At 40.6% G+C, this 19032-nt stretch overlaps 1 protein-coding gene across 1 annotated transcript in view; it reads right to left on the reverse strand.

Moving 5' to 3' along the window:
* MTA1 (metastasis associated 1) overlaps positions 1 to 19032 on the reverse strand; it is a 69934-nt gene that overhangs the window by 43039 nt on the left and 7863 nt on the right. Inside the window, exons 3-9 of the mRNA XM_019473673.1 lie at positions 15055 to 15181; positions 14819 to 14882; positions 8876 to 8993; positions 7144 to 7246; positions 3546 to 3645; positions 1933 to 2121; positions 732 to 806 (exon numbers count right to left, since the gene is read on the reverse strand). Coding sequence (XP_019329218.1) covers positions 732 to 806; positions 1933 to 2121; positions 3546 to 3645; positions 7144 to 7246; positions 8876 to 8993; positions 14819 to 14882; positions 15055 to 15176 — 771 coding nt within the window. The 5' untranslated portion in view covers positions 15177 to 15181. The remainder of the gene's footprint in view (positions 1 to 731; positions 807 to 1932; positions 2122 to 3545; positions 3646 to 7143; positions 7247 to 8875; positions 8994 to 14818; positions 14883 to 15054; positions 15182 to 19032) is intronic.

The raw sequence follows: 19032 nt of genomic DNA on the forward strand, positions 1-19032 counted from the left end.
ATAATACTGATAATTATGAAAAATCCATTATATACTTCTCCCTTGTTTTAATTAATTTTCCCATTAAATATTATAAGTAGTTTTCAGCAACTGATACTGTGCAACATTTTGCATGCTGCTTGCACTGTGCTTTCTTTATTTAAGGGACCAAGCAGCCTTCATATTTAAACAAGTAGAGATAAAAATGATTGTAAACACTAGTCAAAGCTGATTCTCAAGTATAACGAGTCTGGGAATTTGAGCCATCAACGCTTCCCAGACAAACACTTGACTCGCAGTGCTTACATGGGGGAGCCTCCATGCATCTGCAATCAAAGTCACGGGCAGGCAGAGGTGGAGAATTAGCATGGGTGCCTGTTGCACAGCAACTGCCCACCGTCCCATAAAAAGTCGAAACTGAAGTTAATGCTGACCTTGAATTCTACAGGCAGAAATTAACCATATTCCTTTCCTCAAACTGCTGAATTCCAAAACAGACATTTGAAAGCTCCAAACAAATAAAGTAGCAGCAAACATGAAAAGAAAGCACCAATGCCAGTGCTGCATGTTTGTATCTACCGAATGGCTAGTGAGTTTAGTGATGAGAGATTGTTCAGTGCTTCAGATCATTACAGAAGCCACCTATTGGAAAGGCTGAACCCCAAGAAGGAGAATAAAGCAACAACGCTTGGTTTCAAAGGCAAGAAAAACATCTTCTGTTAGAATGAAAGAGGTGATTCTGACTCTCTTACCTGCTGAACGTATCTGTCTGTAGTTTTCCACATATAGTAATATTCTATTATGCTTGTTAAGGACTTCCATGGGAGCTAGGGACATAAAGGAAAAGCAGCAGTCATTGCAGGGAGCTGGCACACAGCCTTAGTGAAATTCACAGGATTCCTTTGACAGACAGTTTATAGCAGAGTCTTGCAACTACTAACCCTCCTAACAAAAAAAGACAGTCAGTGTCTGAATCTCCTAAAGGCATTAGATGCACATGGGACCCATGTTAAATTAAATGCCCTTTCAAAAAGTAGTGCTTTTGGTGTAGAAGTAGAGCAGGTTACAGGTAAATCTTCATGCTGCATTGGCTCCACAGTAAACAATTCAAGAGAGGCACAATGTGGAAGAGAACCCACTGGCTCAGACTCTCTCTGCTTGAGCAGCAAAGACTCGAGCAAGAGCCACAACTACAGTATCACAGTTCTGATTTGCTTGGCTTCTATGAGCTGGCCCATTAAAAAAAAAAAAAAAAACAAAACACCTACTAACAGAATTGTGCCCTGCCAGCTCTGTTCTCTGCCTGAGAAGCACGAGGATTTCAGCAGGACCACAGAGAGTGTTGCACTGTTTCCAAGTCCTTCTGTCTAAAAGATTAGAGCACAGGACAAGCAACACTGAAACTACTTGTTTTGTTCCAGAGGACTCGAACAGCGATACAGTGAAACTTGGTTCTCTTTACAGTGCTCCATTCAATCTGCAGGCTGAGCACCTAGGGTGGAGCTTTGGCCAAACTACAGGACACTTCCCTTGGATGCCCAAGATTCCTTTTTAAAACTTTCAAAAGGCCCCTTCTGAAATCGCATTACAAAAGTGACTAAATTTTTGCATTTCAGAAAGCCCAGTACTTATTCTCCTCCAAACACAAATTAATCTACAGCAGCTAGGCTGTCACAACACTTTCCTAAATCCTCCTTCAGCTGTAGTGGAGCAGATGATTTTAAATTAACGTCTCTAAAGGAAAAGCTATCATCTGTGATTTGAAATTCTGACTGTACAACAGGCTGTCATCAGTATGAGGTCTGCCTTTCCCAATTTACAGCAAGACACATGCTCTAGTTCAAAGCCCTCTTCTTCAACACGAAGAAAAAAACACAGTTTAGACAAACTGTAAACCAGCTCTGTCACTGATCAGAACTGGTCACCATGTGGGCCCTCATTTTATATACTTACAAAATCTTGCTGAATGTCAGTGAAATCTTTTCCATATTTTTCTAGTGCTTCCTCAAAGAGGTTTGCCTCTGAAGCAGACCACTCCTCCATCTCATCTCTGCACAGGACTGGCCCACCTTGTGGCACAAGCGCAGAGATTGCCTTGGAAATGTCATAGACATTTTTGTGCAAAGTATCCATAGCATGGAACTACATGGTTGTAAAAGAGAAAGAGAAATGTAAGGACAAGCATCTAGGGGCAAAAAATGCTTCACAGTGAAACAGCAGTAACAAAAATTCTGCACCAAGATCTGAGGGTGCGGTATTCTATACCTAACACAAAGTCAGTAAAAACTTGTTCCAACCTCAGACTCACTGTAATTGTCAGCGTACAAGTCTAACGTTCACTAACAGTAGTGGGGTTTGTGGAACACGAGCCCTTGCATATCAGTAATTCCCACTTAGCTACTCACCAGCACCACCACTGTAGCACTACTGTTAAGAAAATGCGCAGGATAGAAACCCACTCACCCCAGGACTGAGCAGCCCTGTTAGGTACCATCCACAGATGGGGCGTGAAGGTAGATGTCCGAGAGCATATTTTCTAATAAACTTAGCCATGCACTTTCTTTGTCAAATAATCCACAAAAATTGCATGTAAGAAAAATATTTAAGAGCAACACACACATACACTTCCTCCAAAGGCCACAAATCCCAAAAAGACTGAAGTCAAGTCACATATCATAGCTGAGTAGGAAAGAAGAATTACTCCCAAGAGCAATTACTCCTCAGAAAGCTGAGCTACCACTGTCTGCAACTTGTAATTTACAAGGGCTGAGAACACGTTGTGAGGGAGGAATTGGTATTAGTAAATGAAAGCTTGGCTTTATTTCCTAGTTTCTGTAGTTTTAATCAGGATGTTATTTGCTTTTCATCATACCAGTTTTGGGCACGTGCATAATTAATCTACAGTGTTTTATCCTAGAATTTGTTCTATATATGATTTCACATTATTCCAGTTAGGAGGTGAGGCTTTGATAACAGTTCTCTGGAGACTTCATAAATTTTATTCAGATTTTCATTAAACTTTAAGTTAAAGTTTTCCCTTTCCTCTATCTACTCAGAATCATTTATGATTATAAAATATTAACAATGTCACCACTCCTAAGGTACTCTAAAATGGAGGTCGTCAAAGAGAAGAACATGATCAACTGAAATTTCTTATCTGACCACAAGCTTTTCCCCCAGACAATCTTGCCCAAGGATGCCAGTGACAGTCTGGTGTTGGGGGGTTCTGGCATTATAACACTGCAGACCGGCAGATAATTTGCATTCTTTTCAAGACAGCTACTAAGCCCCTGCAAGAGATGGGCTGTGAAGCATGTCATCAAAACATTTTAATAAAACAAAACAAAAAAAATTATCTCATAGAATTATCCATGATGGATCACAGGAGGCACAAGGCCAGAAAAAGTTACTTCATATGTAAATAAAGGGTTCCTTTACAAAGACAGGACCTGCTTCACAGCAGGCCACAATTACAATCCATCTGCCGCTCTCTCTTTGCCAACTGTTCTTGCCGAGGTGAATATTTTGCATCTCTCAAAAACTTAAGGTCCTCTTAAAAATCTTACCAGCGTGATGTCCCTAGAGGCTGCTGCAGCACTCATGTGCAAACTTGGCTGTCTGACAGAACTACTGCAATCTAGTGCTCGGGCAAACGTACCAACAGACCTGAAAGAAATTAAACAGAGCATTAACTCTGCATGCAAAACAAGCATAAATATAAACACCCAACCAACACTTTTTGAGATCAGCAGACTCCATTTCTCAGTAACAACATTACATGGTTTGGCACCAGTTCTGAGCCAGAGACCAGCCTCTTCAGATGTGGTTAGTTATTATGAACGCTTTACTCTACTTAGTTCATATGACCAAAGAGGCTTAGGCGTAGGAGGGGAAACAGTGAGAGACTCAAGGATCACAAACAGGGAGTTCTGAACTATTCTCTTATCCCCTATCTCTCAACAGAATTAAGCTTTAACAGAAACTGAGCATAAGCGAGCTTTATGAATGGCAAAAATCTCTTCCACTATGGCAAGAGCAGCACCGCATTGTCCGAAGGTACAGAGACAGGTGACAAGACCAGACAGAAAAAAAATGCAGTAATGCAAGCATTCTTTTTTTTTTAAGTTTCAGGAAAATTAAAAAAAAAAAAAAAATCTTTATTTTACAACATAATATAATACAACATATTTATATATTACATAGCCTGCATAAGAATACAGCAATTCTCAAATATTTCCCAGTGCCAGCCATGCCTGCTTGTGAGACCACAAGCCCCATGGCTCCTCATTTTATCCCTAAAGAAATTAGTCGGAGAAACCTTTAAACAGGACCATCGGTTCTAGTTATTCCTACTCTCCTTCCTGCTTGCTACACCACGTGGGTGAAACGCTTGGGCTCCTGCACAGTGAACTGGAACTGAACTCCTCTGAGTGACTACAACAAAAAAAGGTGAGGTTTTTGGGGTTTTTTTTTGCTCCACTCAGATCACTTCCCCAAACTAGTTGAGCACACAGAGGAACAAACCAGTGCCAAGCAGTGCAGGAGTAGGAAAGGTAAATGCTTAAGCAGTAGTGGTCATCAAATATCTAATTTTGGCCAAAATCCAAAACAGCCTCCCCCACCCAAGTTTCTGTGGCGAATCACACTTCACCCTCTCCCCAGCCCCCCAGTCACTATCCCCATCCCTGCTTCACAACTCCCCCGTCCCCAGCTTTAGCTGAACTGATACTTTTTTTTCTGTGCATGGCATCTAATTATAAACTGGATCACTTTGCCAATTCCAGACTGAAGCGATTTTTATACTGATCTTTTCAGTGATTCTCATTACAGCACGCACGCTCAAGCGGCTGTATCAACAAACTCAGTGGGCAGCAGTGAACAGCCAGAAAGCATTACTAAAACCAGCTTCGCTACCAAAAGCCTACACAAGATGGAAACCCCCATCACAAAGCAGCTCTATGGTCACTCTAAACCAACCCACGTGCAAACCCCCATCCGCCAGGGCACTTCTACCCTCTCGCTTCCTGCTGAGTCTTCCTGACACTAACACCAGAGCACTGTGTGGCTGAGTGGCAATTTGAATCAATCCTGCTGAAAATTAACCCAGAAAAAGTTATTAGCTTTTCAGTGGTGTCCTGTACTTCACTTCATTGGAAGCAACTGTGAAACCACAGCCTTGTCAAGAAGGGTCCCAATAAGAAGCAGGAATACCCTTTGCTGGAGATATCCCAGCTCTCCCCATCAGTCCTTCATCTGTTTGTTCCGCATCACTGGTGGAGACTATCCTCTCCCCACTTTCATCCATTTCCTTATGTCCATCTGATCAAGTAGAATTAATCTGTTGCACATAAATCACTTAGTTCAGCCAGTTTGACTTTACTGTTGGCACAGGTCAAGGGAAACAGCAATATATCATGTAAGCAGCACAGTGAAACTTCCAAGAGCCTAAATTTTATGGCGATCCTTTAGCGTAGCCAGAACACTACGAATTTTATGAACTTTAAAAAAGTCTATACCACAAACAGAACATGTTTAACCAAAGGCAAAAATGTATTAATGGATTCTGAACTGTGAGATTTTCTTTGATCTGGACTGCAGTCAACATTTAATCTTAACCAGCCTAGTTTCACTCTTGGCTCCCTGTTACTGGACTCGCAACACAAGGCCCAAGCAGCCATGCAAAGGTTTTTAAGTGCTGCAATTCAGATTAGCCATTTTTAAAAATTTTGGCCAAAGTTCATAATAATGGCAAGTTTTTATCTTCAAAGTACATAGAAAAATCTATTTGGATGTGTATTTCTGAGTATATACACTTCTCATCTTGAGTACTTAAAACACTGCATTTCACCATCTCCTTCATTTACCTCAATTCTTTTTTTTTCCCCCCAGTATTTCCCTGAGCTTGTATCATTCAGCACGTTAAACACATTTATTGCTGTTTGATAAAAATGCACCCTTGTTGCATCATCCAGCAGCTTCAATCAGAACTGGAGGGCCCTGTCCTTGTTCCACAAGCTCTAGCGTTGCCTCTCTGGTGAGCATCCCATGAACTTATGCCACAATGGGCACAGCAATGCCACGCTCAGGAAAGTTCAGGAGGAAAATTCAAAGCATGATAACTCAAGAGGGGAAAAAACAAGAACCAAAAGGCTGACAGAACCAGGGCCCAATTTAAGAGTATCTGAAATACAGGCTTAACTCTGTTTTCCAGGACTAAAGTCCTTGGCTGAAGCAGGCAGCCCTGCGAGTCAGGGTCCATGTCTATCAGATACCACGGCCAATGAGCAGAACTCTCAAGACTAGCAAACCAGATGCTACTAGCAGCTTGTAACTTTACATACCCCTTTCCTAACCATATCCAATGATAACTTGCTCCACTGACTAAAAACATCAAAAGGTGCAACTACCAATCTACTCACACCACTTTCCTCCCACACAGTCCTACAAACTTACCTAAAAGACACAGAATTTGGAGAGTGTTACCCACCCACCCCACCCAAAATTATTCAGTCACCAGCTGCTATGAGAGCCTAAAATTTAGTATAGGCTTCTGTTTATATAAAAATTTAGTATAGGCTTCTGTTCATACAAATGCATACCAATGAAAAAGTTCAAAAAACATTTTAAAAAGGAAAAGTTGACCAAAGATTGCTTTGGGCTTAAATAAAAGCACACATTTCACCATCTGTACAGATTTGCAGGGCTTTACTTTATTGTGCCTACCTATTGGAATCTAGGCATTAGAAAGCATCCACACTGCATCAAAAACACTTTACCAGACTTCTTAGCAAACTATTAATGGATGTTAAAATGTTACTGGATTTGAAAAGGCAGAAAGTAGACAGAGTAATGAACTGTCAAGAATTGTAGTTCACTAAGCCTCCTGCATGCTGGCCAAAGTATCTGAAAAAACTCACCAATTACAGGATAGTTCTCACATGCCATTTGCTTTTCTTTCATAAAAGCGATTAGCTAAGTTGTAAATCTGAGTAGCTGTTCCTAAAGTCATGCAACTCCCAGGAACGCATGTAAAATGTCCATCATTTCGAAACAGAGCAAGTGAATCAAGCAACCAAAACCAGCATTCATACTAGTAAAGCAAAAAGAACATAAAAAGTGCTTGGAAGAGTTTACTTATTCAAAGGAGAGGTAAAATGCTCTTACCGTGCTACCACCAGGAACTGGTCTATCTGCTTGTCTACTAGCGGGTTAAAGGCTTCCCAAACTTTTGTTTCAAGTTTTGACTGATCTCTTCCATCATCCTCACCTGGTTGAAAAACAAATTAGAAATGCTTGATATGGCTGTTTTAAAATAAAAGTACTTTCTAGATTTTTTATCTCACAATAATTTAACTGCTAACCCATCTCAGTTACTCTGCCTAAGAAGCCACTGTGAAAATTTCATTCACCTATTTGTCTGTGACAATTTCAGCTTGACAACACAGCAACACAGCTTGTCTGAATCGAGCAATCAGATTTTCAAGAACTGGTTTCAAAGAACGCATGTAATGGGAAACAGACTATACATCCTTCTCCCAACTAGACAGTCTCTCTTCAGCCCCTCTCCCCAGCTCCTCTCTCTTTCTCCTTTATCTTGCAGCAGTTCCAGGAAAACAGACACAGTCCCAGCTGCTCTGAGCAGGCAAAGAGTAGCTGGTTCAACCTGCATCAGCTGCTTTCTAAGAGGGGAATCATGGCATCAGACTCTCTTGCTTTTATTTTCCTGACCCTACACAAACCAAAATACCCTGGAAAAATACAGGAGCTACTGAGACTTTTTTTTTCTTTTCTTCTTTTTCCTGCTCCCTTTAAAACATCTGGAGATTATCCTCCTCTGAAGCCCCGTGTTGGCCCACTGAGGGAAAAGAATGCCTTTCAAATTAGTTCATCCTCACTTAGGAGGCTTGCCCAGCTGCTGAATAAATACCAGTTTCATAGACAAATTAAACAAGAGTCCTGACCAATTTGTTTGCCTGTTCTAACATGAAGCTAACAGTATCAGCAAAGCTCCTAAGCAAGGACAGAAGCGTCTCACTGCTTTCACATCTCTGCCCATACAGTCTGGAGAAGGTCCTTCCAACGTGGGTCACAACCCCTGCTCTCTCAGGAGCATACCAACAGACCTTTTCCCATGCATTGCATGGGTCTCAGAAAGGAGCAATTAGATGCCAATATTCTCCATCCCTTTTAGTTTTTCCACCCACTGTTGGATCTGTAGGGTAGTGCAAAGACAAATCTAAAGTTAGTTACTATTTGGTAACTAGTATTGGTTACTAGCTGGCTACTACGCCCTTTTCCTTGGGCCAGGGTCCTCATGGTCCTACCGCTCCATGACACAGCGGGGGCAGGCTGAGGTCTCACAACACATTCAGGCCAGCAAATTCTTCCTCCTGCCTGTTCTGCAGGTGAGAAGTCTAGGCTGGCAGCCAACACTTGGGATGGGGAGAGGGCTCTGAGGAAAAGGCACTCGGCAATAATGGGCAAATTGATGAGGGGAGACAGCATTTAATTGGCAGTAATTTTGGAGGGGTTCTTATAGGGAAGTGAGGCTTGATTAAAAACACAAAGGGCTTTACAGACGTGATGGAAATTTGTGTTTCCCATGGAAATTCTGAAATCTCTTAATAAAAAGAGTGCAAGCTCGGAGGGAGCCAATTAATTCAATTTGTTTCAACAACTTTTATGATTTGGACAAACGCCCACTTAAAGACTGGTTTGAGACATAACTAATTGCATTCAGTGGGCAACAGCTTCAGTCACCAACAAACCAGGCCATCATTGTACACGTGACCTGGCAGTGGAAACCTCCACCTCTCACACCTATGTAGGCTGCACACATAAAAGTGGCCACATTCGACATGGCCTCTTGACAATTTAAATAAGTTATGGAAATTACCCTCTTTTAGTAAGTCTGTTATATCTGCCTGGTATCTGTTTCCAACTCGAATCTCTCCTTTATCAGCAAGTAGGGTCTTTTGTTGAGGATCGTATACTAGTGAATAAAAGAAGAAATCCTAAAAATAAAACAAAAGCAAAAAGTAAACAGTATTATTAGCTTTTACTTTCAGCTTTCCATACATACTAGCAAGCTTTTACATTTTAAGTTTGGTTTTATTACCTATATATAGATTTTAAAATTGGGTGAACAAACAATAAGTGAACCACCAGTTTTAAAACCCGATATTAAATGCTGACACTTTCTTCTATATTATAAGTGTAACAGCTCTCCTCAAAAGCAGCTGTTCCCTTAATATACAGTCTTTGAAGTTGAAGTGAACAAAGCTCCTCTTCCAAAAGTGAGGCTCAAAAGGGCCAGGAGATAATTTTTAGTAATATCAGCTGTTTCAGAACACAAAATTGCACTTTCCCATATACCAAAATAGCAGTACTAGATGATAGCAACTTATCCGCACAGAAATATTAGTACAAACTAAAGCGTAACTTCAGAGTGTTACAGCCATACCAATGAAACACCCATAGAGACATGAAGCCCCAGACACCCTCTGTGGTCTCTGCTGGACTTGCTCCAGTATGTCAATGTTTCTCTCGTGCTGTGAGGCCCAAAGCTGGACACAGCACTCCAGAAGTGGTCTCACAAGTGATGAGCTGAGGGGATGAATCCCTTCCCTCCATCTGCTCGCTACACTCCTGCTAATATAGACCAGGATGCGCTTGGCTTTCTTCGTCTCAGGGATGCACTGCTGACCAACTTCTTGTCTGCCACCATCTAAGCTTCAATAGCCATGTTTCCTTCCGCTCGTTACTGGGAGATGGGTAGCAGATTTGGCAGCAGCAGTAATTAGCTGCAGGTGGCAATACATTAATTTGTTGGTTTTGTTCAAGTAGATGAGAAAAAGGCTAAAAAAGCTGCTTGGCTTCTGTTACCTGGGTGTGTAAAATTAAAGCAAGAAGTCATACCAGAATGAGAATGTCCTGCCACAGTGGAGAAAGAAAACAGCCAAAATTTTAACTACTTAAAATTGCATAGTATAAGTAATTAAACTTTTCTACATGGATAAGTACTTAGCTATAGCTATTGAGTGGCACATAGGAGACCAGGTATGCTCCATGAAAGTACAGTGTGGGATATGGGGCAGGAAGAGAGTGCTGGTAGGACATGAAATAACAGACCTTTCGTAACCTCCGTCCACAGCAACACCCTCACCAGGAAAAAGAAGTGTTTCTGAACAGAAACACAGCATGTGCAACGTGCCGTTTTTGACATCTCAGATTTCTGGCTCATTTTCCCTTTCCCCATATTTCCATGTCAATAGCACGTGTCCCTGTTTAAATACATCTCATTTATGCTCACCTCATTCTCCCTTTCCCTGTATTTGTATGTGTCAACAGCATGCAACAAAAATTAGGACAAAACCAGCATCAGTTTCAAGCCCTGTTCATCTTCATGAAGAGGTGGCAAGGGAAAAGAAAGTCTCCCAATCTGTCATACAAAGCCCAAAAAAGGAAGAATTGCTGTGAGTTTCCCCAGTAACATGACAAAAATTCTGTGGGCTTGGGCTTCAAAGGTACATACTTGTTCTGTTCCCCAGCCCTGCACATTAAACATATTAATCTAAGACTGATGCCACAGAGGCAAGGTCTCCCGTGTTTTCTTCACATGTATAATGCATCCAGCATCCAATTACAGAATTTAAGTGTTAAACGTGGTAACTCTGTATTTTCTGCTCCGATTTTAATAAAAATCGGCATTTTTCCGGGAAGAGATCAACATCTACAGAAGGGAGGAAACAAGCCAGAAAAGAGCCAAGCAAGCCAGCCAAACCTGCTTTGCTACCTGGGAAAGCTACTGCACAATAAGGTATCACCTATACAGCACAGCACAAGAGGCAAGACAGGAGTTCACACCAATCTCCTCCAGCAGAAAACATGCCATTTCCCCATGGTGAAAGCACAAACTCCAAGGGCAAGAACAATCTCATGTTGTGTCATGATAACAGGACAAAAGCCATAGCTAACACTTGGCAAAATGCTGTTCCAACACCCAGCCAAGTCAACTGGAAGGGTTGTCTGTGGTTGGGTTTGGGGTAAGGGGATTCGGTTGCATCCTAAATGAGTGACATTTTTGATAGAATTGATTCCTACTCCCACAGGTACCAGGGTCAAATTACATCAACCTACTGACAGAAGGGAGCTTCACAGTATATGAAAACTCATTTATATTATAGCTGTGTAAAAAAATCTGGGTCTCTTGCTCCCTGACATACACAAAGTTCAAGATATTACAATATTTTGAGAATGTATTGTTGCATAAATAAAACGTAGGAAAAGCTTTTGTCTCGCAAGCTTCCATGTTATATATATAGTGTTTTATTTGTTCCAGCTCCAAGATACCTAACTGTAGGATAAATTATATCAGTACAACATTAATGCTTTTCAGGCACGTTGCCCAGCAAATACGCAAACCAAACACTGTAGTATAACAACACAGTGGGCCCCAAGGAAGGCCAATTCTACAGGCGATTTCTTAACACAGTCTTTCTTGGCCAGGGAAAGTCATTCATTGTGGAGGGGCTTTCTCCCATGGTATTTGACTGTTAGACGCCCTATTGCTTCTCTTTTATTGATTATCACTATGAATTTTCTCTACAAAATAAAACCCATCTTTCTGTACCAGTCTCAGGTCATCTTTTTATAACTTGTCCAGTTCTGTCTCAAATCAAGCAAGTTCAGCGAAAGAATTAAAAGCCTCTGGGCTCTCCTCCCCAACCAGAGCCTCCTCAACAGAGGAAAGATGGAAGTTTAGGGGCTCAAGCATAAATACAAGACAGACTGTAATCCCCAGAAGTAATGCAATACCACTACCATCTTCCCCCATAGAAGCATGAAATTCAGCTCATACAAACTGAGTGGGATTTCTGAAAACATTAATAAACGTCAGTTTAGTGCCAATGCAAACTATAGTCTAAGGAACAAAGCAGATCCTTGTATACTCTAAAGCACTTGTGAACTCTTGATCACCACTACGTGGTAAGAACAATTTTTTAGAAGGGTTTCACATGAAGAGTGATGTTCACAGCAAAATAACATGGCTCTTCAAAATCCTCCATGCTCATTTTAGCTGTCAAAACGTGTATGCTGAGTTTGCAGCAGTGAAGAAAAAGAAGGGTTTTCTCTTTTAATTTCAGATCCCAGAAAACACCCAACATGTTTAGAAAAATTAAAGTGACCTGCCAAGAGTTAAAATTAAACCATGACTTTCTAATTCTCCAAAGTGTTATACAGACACATATGCTCAGAGCTTCCCTACCCAAGCCCCTAAGCTACCCGTAGCTATAGCCAAGAACCAGAGCCACTAAGAAACTGCAGAAGAACTGGAAAAAGAAAAACAGGCTCTAAGTGAAAGTACAGTACAGAAATAGTGGTTAGTTCATTACAGCTTGCAAACTTACTTTCGTGAAGTCAGTTTGGGTGAAGGCAGGGAATATATTTTAACTATATAGGATTTTACTTTGGGGGAGGGTAGCAAAAGGTACCAAAATGCCAGACATCTACCCAGCAGGCAAAATTCACCCAAGCCTCTGGATATATCCTAGCAGAGCAGTAAAATAGATGGTACATATAAAATAGTTTCCTGCAGAATAGGGAAATCTAATGCTTTTGCCATAACTGGCTATGTCCTTCTCTTGAACTCCCTGGGAATTCAGTATCTACAGGAAATTCAGGCTTTCCAGTTGCTTTTTTTCTTTTTCCTCCTATTCCTCACTCCTGCTACAAAACCAATTTTTCCAGGCACAGTAAAAAAGTCACTGCTAGTCCCCCTTCAGCTCCCTCTCTAAATGTAACAGAGCAATCTTCCCGAGGAAGATGACAGAGAGAGGGTGGAAGGAGGAAAACAGAGATAACACAAATGTAATTTTGCTATGCTTATTATCTCCCTAAAAATTTCTGTCTGCATGTTTAACCTCCTTTCAAGGCAGACAGCCCTGGGCTGAAAACCTACTTTTAGTGGTCATAAGATACATGAAATCAAATGACAGATTCCCTAGAACTGTTTAGGCTTTATTGACAGAAGCCATTAGAAAGGGGGGGGTGGCGGCGGGGCAGAGGGGGGCAGAAGAAACAGTTCAAAACAGTACCATCCAGTGCTATGAATTCACCAGGCAACAACTATCGCCTTTTCCTCAATCTCTTTACCCTCCACCCAAGCACATTTGTGTTCCTGAGCTTTTAATTTCTTTACCATCTGTCCAAGTTAGTTTGCACCACGGCAAAATACTGTACTAAGTGACAGGACACATTCAGGGAACTCTCTCATTCTGTGAAATCTGTAAGTGCCTGCTCAGTTTTAAAAATAACCCGCATCACCCATCTTGCATTTTTGAGAGTTCAAAAGGATGAAAAAGAGAAATCTCTTTCTATTCCTACATCTGCAACTGAGCTGTTGCATGATCAGAGAAAGCCAGTTCCCTTCTCTGTCTCAATGTACCTACCGGTACCATTAGTGATAATAAAAATGTGTTGGGAGCGATCGAGAACGAATACTACTTAAAAGTTGGGTACTCGTAAATCTAAATTAATTTCAGTTTTGATTAACTTTTGCTTTCAAATTGGCATATCCTAGGCTGCTAGCTGGTAACAAGCATTTCTGAATACAACGGCCCTTGTTTGATGCGCTGCCATTTGGCAGCCCTGAGAAGACTTGACATGTTTTTGGTTTCACATTCCAAAGAGAAACCCGACTATTTAATCCCTGTGCTTTGTTTAAAATTCTCTTAAACTAGACTATCAGATTAAAATTCATCTTATGCTTAAATAAATACTAAAGAAAGCTAAAAAAGCATTTAAAAAGAAAACCCAACTATGAGACAGACTACGGTATGCTCCTTGCAAAAAATGACCCGTTTTCTCCATGTTTTTTACAGGCTGGTAATGACCATTACCCTACTGTTTTTAATTAAAATGTTATACAAGAGAGGAAATCTTGTAAAGTTTTCAAATGCAAATGTAATGCTTGCAGATGTATTCAAATAATAATATACTGAAATTGTTTGCTAATCTCCCAAAGTAAAGCTCCCAGATTGTCAAATTCGAAGACTGTCTAACCCAGCTGACAGCCAGAGGTCTACCCACAATTAAAAGTATATAAATATATTTAAAAGAATTACAATTGTAATTTTTAAAATCCCAAAATACCTGAAAAAGTAAAACCCAAGACTTATATTCTGAATAGTGATTAACAGTGCAACACAATTCCGTTTCAAGTGTTCAGTTTGAGGTACCTTTAAATAGCCAGATTGTGAAAATTTCTGCAGGACTCAGAAGTTAACTGACAAGTAGTTTTTCAAGGACCTAAGTGTCTGTGGTGGCATATGAAGACTACAGGTAAACAACAGTGAACAATGAACTCAAAAAACAGGGAACTAAGCTCCTCAGAAATCTGAGGCAAGATCAAGCCTAAACCATACAAACATAAATCTGTAAGATTTCAGGATAAAGCAAATATATAGAAATACAGCTTTCTGGCTTGCTCGCTCTTCACATTTACTCTACCTCCCACCCTGTCTTGTCTGAGGCATGAGCCTCCAAGGTTTGAACTTTCAGACTGCCGGGCTGATGAGCAAGTAGGGCTCTCTTTACAGAAGGAGAGGCAGCTTACTGTCACAAGGATGTAAACAGCAGCTCTGGCCCCTAGATCCACAAAGTTTTATCTCAGAATGAGAACTGTATGAAGCCTAAAGCTTCCCACTGTCAGTGCCCGTACAGTACATGTAGAAATGAAAGAACCACCTTCTTTTTAGAAAACCTGTGAAAAGCCACCAATCCTAACTTGTGCCAGGATAAACTGTTCAAGCTTGACAATTCACAAAATGGTTCGTACCTCCCGTTCCAGATATGATTTAAGGGATTCTGTCTCATTTAACAGAGTAACGCTGCATTTGCCTCTAAAAAAAGAGAAACACATTTTAAGAAAAAACATCTTAAATGCTCATGTGATTCACAAGATAGTATTACTGAAGTTGTACACAGAATTTAACCTTACATTGAACAATACTTGAATAATAATAATGCCATTTGGTTTCTGAATAAAAAGCACTGGAAGAAAATAATCATTACCTAATGTGTGTGGCTGGCAGAGATTCCAGCTGTCGTGAGAGAAACAACTCACGATGTCGTAGCTGATGCTTCTGTTTCTCTGGTAAATCAACCATTTCTGGATTTTCCATCTCTTCTTCCATTTCTCCTAGTTATAAAGAGACAAAATTGATCATCGAGAACAGTGCAAGTATTGATTCTGAGCCAATAAGGATGAGCTGCTCCAAAACCTTTGCTAAATAATACACATTATTTAGATTAAATCCAACTTCATCAGAATCCTCACATTTCAGCCAACTGAACAATTAGATGATTAGTATAGATCCTTTAAATGATGCTTGTGAAAAATTGTATTTATTCACCACTGGGATCAAAGCATTCCAGGTACACATAGGTCACACTGGCTCACCAAGCTTAAAGTCACACAAATCTGCTACCAACAGACAAGCTCTGAAGAGAGCTGCTCTTGGAGACCATCACTGCACCGTTAGATTCATCAGGAAGAAGCTGATGCACGATGAGTGAGGCAGTAAAAGCGAAGTCTTTCCTCTTTGCCAGGCATCTTAGACCCTACTCCTCTTTCAGGATATCACAGACTGTCTCATCCCAACTTCAACAGCTGTTGCAGGAAATGCCCGCTGAAAAGGTTAGTTTATTTCTTTAGTGTATTTTATTCTCTTTACCCCAACCACAGCCAATAGATCACAGCCACAAGATTAACTGGAATGTAACCAAGTGCCTAAGGCCAGTCTTGCAACCCCCCCTACCCTACCACACCACATACATTTGACTGCAAAACTCCTGCATTTCAAAAGCTTGCTTTATTCTGCAGTCAGGATCCACCATCTCTGGTTTTGAGCTATCCAGTCTCCATCCAACCAGTTTTTAAATGAATGCCAAAGTCAATATATGAAATCACATCCACACCGATACACAACTGACCCAAAACATCTCTAGGCACCTTCCCTGTAAGAAATAAATTATTAGTATGTTTTGTGTTTATTAGCAAGCATCCTGTCAATTATGCAAGATAAAGCTGTAGAAGGCAAAATACTCCAAAAAAGCTGCAACGCTTCTCCATGATGAAGGACTGCAAAAGGAAACCTCAGACTTTTTCCTTCCCTATGAAATTAAGGCAGTTACTGCTTTTTCCAAAACCACGGGAAAAGGTTCCCAGACTGTAGGAGAATGAGCTGTAAAGTCTCATACATGAATAGTAAAACTCTAATTTTATGGCAGCAGTACTCTTTTAAAGAGCAGACTTATGCCTGCAGCTTAATTCAACAGTTGTTGCCAAGAAACATTTCTAGTCAAAAACACATACAGGCATAGTTATGATTGATATACCCTTAAGATTAGTTAACTATAATCCTCATAGTTATCTCAAAAGAAAGCAAACAGAAAGGAGAGATCTCCATTTTATAAAACACTAAAATTGCATTTAGTTTTAAATAGGCCACCATTATGCCAAAGGGGGTGACAAAAAAGTTATGTACCCTTCAGGTTCCCCACATTTTATCACTGTTTTACTGTCCTGGAAAAAGACTTGTGGTTTATATGTCCCTCAGGTAAGCTGCTCCAGCAAGGCAGGGAAAAAAATAGTAGCATAATAAAACCAGACTGCAACATACAATAGCTCTTACACCACATGAGCTGTTAAGCATACAGCAGCATGCACTTACATTTCAATATTTTCGTAGGAACTAGAACACCAAATTTACATTTGTGCCACAGTTTCATGGTTCTGCAATTTATTTACTGAAATGGATTCTGTTTTAGTTGAAAGTTAATATTGTGGCTGCTGACCTACACTATAAATATACCAGCAGCAATCCACAAACGAGTCAGCAAGTTCCAAGCTAACTTGCCTAAAAACTGAAGGATGCTCAAATGAAAAGGCATTTGTGCCTGCACTTACAACAGTTTTTGGAGAGTAAGAGTAGTGCACTGTGTAATGCAGGAAAAATACTATAAGGAGCAACCTAAAATACTTAATATCTTCACTATATTTAATAGCCTAGAGCTTTTAAAAACTACTTCTTTTTAAAAAATATATTAAACCACTATGTGCCAATCAAATCTACAAACGAAACAAAACCACCCAGCACAACCAAGCTAATCTTGGGAACCGCATCCCTTCAGCTAGGCTCATTTTCCAACTGGTGTTTTATTTATGTGTCTAGCTTTTGTAATAAAATAAGGAAGGTGGGAAGCACGTATTTTCTTCTTATGCCAGCTCTGCTATGCACAGCCTTTCAAAATAAAAAGGCATGATTTTTTTTTAAAAAAGACAGGTATTTCTACAGGTAACAAACAATTCCCCCCACACACAGATGTAAAGTTGTCATAGTTCCTGAAGACAGAGGTAGGAATATTCCAAGAAATAACAAACAAAAATCTACACAAGCATCTTCCCTCCTTTTCCACAGCCATGATTTAGTACTGAAAAGAATGAACCTGGCATTCGGAACCAAGGGAAGGAGGAGAGAATACAGGGCTGGATCCAGCACAGGAACCTCTCTGTCTCCCTGAAGTCATGCAAAAGTGGCTTTGACAAAAACCGTAACTAATACCACCGCACCGCCTCTGCACAGACAGCAAAGGCTTAAGTCAGACTGTAAATGACAACAGGGGCTGGCCCAGCCTCAGGTTCCAGGACAAGCAGGTCTGACACATCTGCGTTTCGCCCTCCTACAGTTCAAGCACTCAAGCTCTAAGTGAAGCAGACTTCATCCTTGAGAATGGCAATCCCTGAGAAATAAGGACCACAGTCTTTAAAAAAAAAAAAAAAAACAAACAAAACCACACAACCCATATGTTTTTAGATATATATAAAAACAAAAATCTTTTCAGAAAGACTTGCCTGCGTTTATGACAGTACTGCTGAATAAGTGGTATGGGAATACAGTAGGTGCAGTATACTGGGACTTCAATGCTCTCATAAAGCCTTACTTCAAAATTAATCTCTCGGCTTGATAGATGTGCTCATGCAGATTTAAAACTAAACATTTAGTCCTAATACAAACAGCAATATATCACCTATGCAGAAGTAGCCAGTGGAATGCTGCAAGGAGTGTATTAGATTAAGTATTATTTGATATTTGATGACAGAATCATTAATAGCACATTAACAAAGCTTGAAGACGACTTATATTGGGAACAAGAGACAGGCAGATTGGACCCAAACAGCAAGACTCATGTGAAAGCTAACATATATGGGGAAAAATAATTAGAAAGAGTAAACTTTGAGTTGGCAGGAGAAACCCAAGAGGCAGTAATTGTAATTTACAATGACTGGGTGTGCGAGATGTGAAATTAAACACCAATATTTGCTAGACACTAGAAAGAATAGCAATTTGCTATAGATCAGATTGGGCTCTCTACAACATCAGAGGTAGAAAGCACCAGCCCTTTCTTTGCATTCCGAGTGTCGTACAAGTAGCTACATGGCAGAATTTGGAAATGCACAAAGGCAAACAAGATATTGAAATTAGGTTAGAGAGCACACTAGGATGTCCAGCTTGGGAGACAGTCTGTAGTAACAGAAGAATCAGAATCATAGAATCACAGAATAGTTGGGGTTGGAAGGCACCTTTAAATGTCATCCAGTCCAACCCCACCTGCAATAAGCAGGGACATCTTCAACTAGATCAGAACCCCGTCCAACCTGACCTTGAATGTTCCCAGGCATGGGGCATCCACCACCTCTCTGGGCAACCTGTGCCAGCGTTTCACCACCCTCAGCGTAAAAAATTTCTTCCTTATATCTAGTCTAAATCTGCCCTCTTTTAGTTTAAAACCATTACCCCTTGTCCTATCACAACAGGACCTGCTAAAAGGTTTGTCCCCATCTTTCTCATAAGCCCCCTTTAAGTATTGATAAGCTGCAATAAGGTCTCCCCAGAGCCTTCTCTTCTCCAGGCTGACCAACCCCAACTCTCTCAGCCTTTCTTCATAGGAGAGGTGTTCCATCCCCTGATCATTTTCGTGACCCTCCTC

Source organism: Aptenodytes forsteri, unplaced genomic scaffold, assembly GCF_000699145.1.
Source record: "Aptenodytes forsteri isolate BGI_AS27 unplaced genomic scaffold, ASM69914v1 Scaffold104, whole genome shotgun sequence".
Classification (NCBI taxonomy): Eukaryota; Metazoa; Chordata; class Aves; order Sphenisciformes; family Spheniscidae; genus Aptenodytes; species Aptenodytes forsteri.